This window comes from Danio aesculapii, chromosome 15 (genome assembly GCF_903798145.1).
Source record: "Danio aesculapii chromosome 15, fDanAes4.1, whole genome shotgun sequence".
Taxonomy (NCBI): Eukaryota; Metazoa; Chordata; class Actinopteri; order Cypriniformes; family Danionidae; genus Danio; species Danio aesculapii.
The window spans coordinates 46,406,795-46,413,990 of NC_079449.1; the positions used below are offsets into that span (position 1 = coordinate 46,406,795).

The 7,196-nt window shown below is 39.2% G+C and overlaps 1 protein-coding gene across 2 annotated transcripts in view; it reads left to right on the forward strand.

Annotated features, from left to right (window-relative positions):
- The window catches only part of zmp:0000001236 (mastermind-like protein 2), a 98,750-nt gene extending 91,944 nt beyond the window's left edge, over positions 1-6,806 (forward strand). For both annotated transcript variants that reach the window (XM_056473998.1, XM_056473997.1), the window contains exons 4-6: positions 2,074-2,226; positions 4,655-4,763; positions 5,403-6,806. In XM_056473998.1, the coding sequence (XP_056329973.1) occupies positions 2,074-2,226; positions 4,655-4,763; positions 5,403-6,166 (1,026 nt within the window). In that variant the 3' untranslated portion in view covers positions 6,167-6,806. The remainder of the gene's footprint in view (positions 1-2,073; positions 2,227-4,654; positions 4,764-5,402) is intronic.
- Positions 6,807-7,196: the final 390 nt, after the last annotated feature.

A 7,196-nucleotide genomic window follows, 5' to 3' on the forward strand; every position in this document is an offset into this window, starting at 1 on the left:
GCTTATAAAAGTGATTTTTGCATAGCAGGACCCCTTTAAGACATTTGTTTTTGTGTGTGTTCTAGTGTGTATCCTAAATCATTCATTTATGATGGTTATTTTTTGCAGTAAAAACTCAGTAAGAGTGCATTTCAGGGGAATGCACAAAAAAGCGGGGGCCTATAAGATTATCTGTTATTGCGCGCATCTGTGGCTGAATAAATCTGTGCCAGCAATTGGGTTGTGCCCAGGGGCGCCCCTGGGTTCCCCATAGGATCATTCTCATAAGAGCGCAGCCATCAGTCATACAGTAAACCCACGCTACTGTACTCAGAAAACCAACAGGATAGCTCATAAAATTCATCTACCAGCAATAAAAGTTAGTTAATACTGAGAACTGTTTGAAGAAAACAGCAAACGCAACATTTTGCTTTCTAAATCATGCTAGAGCAAGCTAGTGTATTTAGCAAGCATATTAAAATGGCAGGATGTTTTGAGAAATTCTGACTAATTGTACTCCCTTTGGTACTATTATGTCCCCATTATGGATATGAACGTGTTTTCTTCAAGTGATAGAACAGTGTGGGAAAGGCTATGGAAAATCCCTATCACCACACACACAGGAAGTCACATGTGAACGGAGACCGCGTAACATCAGATTGAGTGTAAACAAAGGTCGCCCTCTAGTGGATTAAGTGTTCATTACAATAATATTAAGAGGGACTTTTCACTCAAAACGGACAATTCTGTCATCATTTACTCTCCCTTTACTTGTTTCAAACATTTAAAAGATTCTTTTGTGGAACACAAAGGAAAATGTTTTGAAAAACTGCTCTCCGTGCAATTTCAGTGTTATGGATGGGACGTTTGCAAGTAGCCTACAATCAAAACACATAAATTCACTTAGAATATCCCTGCTGAAAAATCCAGCTTAAACCAGCTTTGGCTGGTTGGCTGGTTGACCAGCCTGGTTTTAGAGGGGTTTTGGCCATTTCCAGGCTGGTTTATAGCCGTTTCCAGCGTTTCTAGCTGGTTCTAGCTGGTCAGACTGGAAAATGACCAGCTAAATCCAGCTAAAACCAGCTTCACCAGTCTGGTTTAAGCTGGACATAGCTGGTTTTGGCTGGGCTCCCAGCCTGGCTAGGCTGGTCAAGCTGGTTTTAGCTGGTCATTTTCCAGTCTGACTAGCTAAGACCAGGCTTAAAATGGCTGGAAACCAGCCTGGAAATGGCCAAAACCCCTCTAAAACCAGGCTGGTCGACCAGCTAAAACCAGCCAACCAGCCTAGGCTGGTTTAAGCAGTTTTTTTCAGTAGGGGTGAAATTAGCACTTTTTAAAGTACTGTAATATACAGGCCCCCACACACACATAAAAACTATGAATGTGTTTCGCTATTTTGGTAAAAACTTTTATTTCATGGCAAGGTTGACACGGAATTTCTCATCCGTTGACTTCCGTAGTATTTACTTCTTTCCTACTATGTAAGTTTTAGGCTTTCTTAAAAATACAGTGCTCAGCATAATTGAGTACAGCCTATTTTGAATATTTCTCTCCATTTCTCAGTGAATATAGTCAGTGTATTTTGGTGCATTTAAACAAAACAGATTTATTAAACAGATATATTTATTAATATAATATTTTAGTCACCAAACATATTTAGAAATTGAAAGATACAATTAAATTCAAGCAAAATAAATAAAAACAACCCACAAAATTTCAATTAATTTTTCAATTGTTTTGCGTCTCTTAATGTTTCCTCTTTTTAAATTTAGTATTTATTATTTTAGTATAACATATAAATTTGAGTGTACTAGTTTTTGGACTGTTATTGTAAGTTATTTTGTTAGATAAGCTCCAGATTTGGCTTCAGAACTGACTAAACTAATGCACAAAATAATATTGTAGATCTTCCTATTAAAGATATGAACATGACTAAGATTTGTGAGGGGTGTACTTACTGTATATACGCTGAGCACTGCATATATCATTGTGTGTTCAGCAGAATAAAAACACTCGTAAATGTTTTTAATCACTTGAGGGAGAGTAAATCCAGCGGTCATTGTTTAGTAATAATACTGTTACTTGCATTTGTAGGGAATTTCTTCAGCACCGCGTTTACCGGTGAACGGCCGTCCTGTGGATTTACCAAGTCAGGTTCCACAGCAGAGGCCTCCACAGAAGAACCCGAATCAGGAGCAGAACCTGCAGAGACAACTGGGCCAATCACAGCCTAACATCGCTGAAATGGTGGGTGCTACAGTTTGGTAATGACTTACTTCATGCTTAAAGAGACAGTTCACCAATACTGAAAATTCAGTCGTCATTTACTTACCAAACTTGCAAATCTGTTGAACACAAAAGAAGATATTTTGAAGAATGTTGGAAACATGTATCCATTGACTTTCAAAGTATTTGTTTTTCAATTCAATTCAATTCACCGTTATTTGTATAGCGCTTTTACAATGTAGATTGAGTCAAAGCAGCTTTACATAGAAGGTCATAATAAATTGGAACAGTGTAGTTCAGTATTTAGTGTTTAAGTTCAGTTCAGTTTAGCTCAGTTCAGTGTGGTTTAATAATCACTACTGAGAGTCCAAATACTGAAGAGCAAATCCAACGATGCGCAGCTCTACAGATCCCAAACCATGCAAGCCAGTGGTGACAGCGGAGAGGGAAAAAAAACTTCACTAATGGCGGAAGTGAAGAAAAAAAACCTTGAGAGAAACCAGGCTCAGTTGGGCACGACCATTTTAATTTCTCCGCCGGCCAAACGTCTTGTGCAATCAGGCTGGAAGCTGGCCTCAGCGAAGACTCGTCTGTCCCTGGAGCGTCACAGGAATTTTTCCTACTATGAATGTCAATCGCTACAGGTTTCCAACATTCTTCAAAATGTCTTCTTTTGCGTTTTGTGCGAGGTGGAGTAAATAGTAAGTAAATTAAATCTTTTGGGTGAACTATCGAAGAATATTAAAGAATTTTGTTTTTTAAAAACATTAAGCAAATGCTAAAAAGCTCTCATTACTGTCATACACAATATTATTAACATTTTAATTCATAAATATTATAGTAATTTAAAAATCTACCTGTTCATTACAATATTAAAGTAATTTGGTGGATTTTTAAAGGTGTTCGATTATGAAAGTTGTGTTAATTTGCTTAACCCACTGGCAGATTATTTAGCTTGTTTCAAGGAAAAACTCCCCTAATTTTGACTTATCATTTCTGTAAACAAGATAAAAATGTGTACTTGTCTATTAAATGCTTCTTGAAATATATTTGGACTAGAAACAAGACAAAAACTCGATGTAAGGAAAGCATTATTTGCTGTGTAAGTGGTACACAAAATGCCCAGTTATGATTAGTGCCTTCACGTCATCTTTGACAACCAATGAACCACCCTCCTCTATTAGATCTGCCTTTTATATATGCCAGATAGCATTTACATCATGTCGTTTAGCAGATGCTTTTGTTCTTACAATTGAGGAGGCATTCAGCGATTCAACAAGAAAAGGCAATACACACAAGTGCTAATTAGTTCTAGCGCTGAAGAGGGGCTGATGTCAAACATGTGGATATACTGGGTGCAACATATATTAAGCTGCGGTCACGCTGCACTTTTCTCCACATACAGTAGACTTCCATTCATACGCAGACGAATGCGTCAGACCGGAAACGCAAGCTCTTGTGACAAGTTTCGCAGTTCGATGTGTTGGAAAGTTCAAGCTTGGTGAACTCTGACCTGCGAAATTACTTCACTTGACGGCGTGAGACCAATCGAGGATCAAAACATGACCTCCCTGGACAGAAATTTAAAATATGAATCGCTCGCTTTTTTAAGTGTCTAATTATTTAGTTTAATCCCGCCCCTTTTCGCAGAAATACTACAGAATTTCCCACGCACAAACTCTAGTTTGACCGCAGCTTTAGACTAATTAGAAGTGTTAATTATTGATAATGCTAATGTATATTTTACTGAGAGTTGTCATGACTATCAGCTAGCTCTCTGCAACTCTAACATGGTCGCCCACTGAAGCTAAGCAGGGCTGGGCCTGGTTACCTGGATGGGAGACCACATGGGAAAGCTAGGTTGCTGCCGGAAGTGGTGTTAGTGAGGCCAGTAGGGGGCGCTCAACCTGTGGTCTGTGGGGGTCCTAATGCCCCAGTGTAGTGAAGGGGACTCTATACTGCTCAGTGAGCGCCGTCTTTCAGATGAGATGTTAAACCGAGGTCCTGACTCTCTGTGGTCGTTAAAAATCCCAGGATGTCCTTCGAAAAAGAGTAGGGGTTTAACCCTGGCATCCTGACCAAATTTGCCCATTGGTCTCTGTCCATCATGGCTCCTAACCATCCCCATGTTATAATTGGCTTCATCACTCTGTCTCCTCTCCACCAATCAGCTGGTGTGCGGTCTGGCGCAATATGGCTGCCGTCGTGTCATCCAGGTATATGCTGCACACTGATGGTGGATGAGGAGATCCCCCATTGTGTAAAGTGTGAGTGTCTAGAAAAGCACTATATAAATGTAAGGAATTATTATCATTACTGAAAAATGCATAAAATAATTCTCACACTGGTGACAACTCGTCCTAGTTTACCGTAAATGTGGAAATTAGCCACAAAAAATGTACTTTTTATTCCAAAACTTCACTTTTTTCCTCGTATTTTTTTTTTTCAGGAGAAACTGAACACGCAGGATCAGTTCAGTCGTCATCTAACACGACCTCCACCAGACTACAAACACCCTCGCAATGGAGTTGGAGCTCCACAGACAAGCTTATACTCAGGTGTGGATGCTGTTTTCAGTGTCATACAATATGGGAAGGGAATATCTAGTTTAGTCATGAAACTCTATATGGAGAAGGCTGATATGTGACACAAGAACCACGAAATCAGTCAAAGTGTACATTTTTGGAACATGAAACTAATGTAGTAATTGAAACCGAATAAATAAGCTGTCCATTAATGTGTACTTTGTTAGGATCAAACCATTTTTGGCGGAGATATTTTAATATCTGAAATCTGGAATCATGCTTAAAGTTGTACAAATTAAGTTGTTAGTAATGCACACTAGTAATCAACAAGTCTTTTTTGATAAGTTTATAGTAATAAATGTACAAATATCTTTAGGGATCATGATGTTTACTTAATATTTGAATGATTTTTGGCATAAAAGTAAAATAGATCATTTTGTCACAGACGGTGTGTTTTTTATAGCCAAAAATATACCCGTGCAGCATGAGTCAGCTTTAATGGAAATGGAAATAAGCCTTCCATTGATGTGTGGTTTGTTAAAGAACAATATTTGGCTGTTATACTGCTACATTGGTTTGATCTGTCACAGTCTTTATAAATTGAGAGAACAACTTTGTTTGGTAAATCAGTCATTTTAATCATCGTTCTTATTATATATGTATTCAAAACAGGCAATGGGTCAGACCAAAGTGACATCCAATCCTTGTCCTGCCAGCTGGCCAATGGACCAGGTGCCAAGATGGCCGCCTCAGGAGAGAGGAGGTTTCCACTTGGACAAGATCCTAATTCGGGGCCCACGGGAGCTCAAGCTTGTGCGAACCAGCAGCCCGGTGGCCTGAACCGAATGGGTCTCCAGTCAAACAAGACTCAGTTTCATGGGACAAACAGTCAGGGTGGCACCTTTCTGGTGAGGACCAGCGTCAGTCAAGATTCCCTGCTGGGGCAAAGACTGAGCGACAGCAGGATGGACGCTGCTTTAAACTGGGCGACAAATGCCAAACATAGTGGATTAGATGTCAAACGTCTCCCCAATGCAGTGCCATCCCAAAGTGACGTTCATTTCGCTCCTAGGTCTATTTGCCCACCCAACCAGGTTGCACCTCATTCAAACCTTCTACCCCTAAACCCTGTGAACAGGAGCTCTGCTCCCAGATCCAGCCAGCCTAGGATACCCCCGTTACCCGGGGTGACCCAGTCGTCCGTCGAACAGCAGAGTTGTCCGTCCACATTTGGAGGGCTGAACCATAGCCCGGCGACATACCAGAACAACCGGGCAGGGCGTCTGACCTTTGACTTCCTACCAGAGGACGATAACACGGTACCAGGGATCAATGCGGACTCTGATTTCATCGACTCCCTGCTTAAATCAGGCTCAGGCAACGATGACTGGATGAAAGACATTAACCTGGAGGAAATTCTAGGAGGACATTCGTAAAAAACTACAGATGGGACTGCTGTAAGGAACACTCCACTTTTTGGCTCTTTTTACAGGTCAACTAGAGTTCAACTGTTGAGTTTTAGCTTTTTTTAAACTATTCAGCCGATTTTCGGGTCTGGCGGGAGCACTTTTAGCTTAGCTTAGCATAAATCATTGAATCGGATTAGACCATTAGCATCTCACTTAAAATAATTCAAAAAAAGAGTTTGGATAGCTTAGCATAAATCATTGAATCGGATTAGACCATTAGCATCTCACTCAAAAAAATTCAAAAATGAGTTCTGATAGCTTAGCATAAATCATTGAATCAAAATAGACCATTAGCATCTGACTTATCAAAATTTCAAAACAGTTTCAATAGCTTAGCATAAATCATTGAATCAGATTAGACCATTAGCATCTCACTCAAAAAAAATAGTTTGGATAGCTTAACATAAATCATTGAATCGGATTAGACCATTAGCATCTCTCTCATTAAAATTTCAAGAGCTTCAATAGTTTAGCATAAATCATTGCACTGGATTAGACCATTAGCATCTCACTCAAAAAAGAAGTTCTGATAGCTTAGCATAAATCTTTTAATCTGATTAGACCATTAGCATCTCACTCATCAAAATTTCAAAAGAGTTTTGATAGCTTAGCATAAATCATTTAATCTGATTGAATGATTTATGCTAAACTATCAAAACTCTTGAAATTTTGATGAGTAAGATGCTAATGGTCTAATCTCATTCAATGATTTATGCTAAGGTATCCAAACTATTATTATTATTATTATTTTGAGTGAGATCCAAATGGTCTAAACTGATTAGACCATTAGCATCTCACTCAAAAAAATTCAAAAAACGATTTTTTGAGGGAGTGAGAAGCTAATGCTAGTGCTTGTCTAATCCGATTCAGTAATTTATGCTAAGCTAAGCTAAAAGTGCTCCCGCCAGCTCCAGAGATCGCTGAAGGGTTTCAAAAATGGTAAAATTCATCTGTTTTACTCTAAAATGAGCCATAAAAAAAGTCTCTTTAAAGGCCT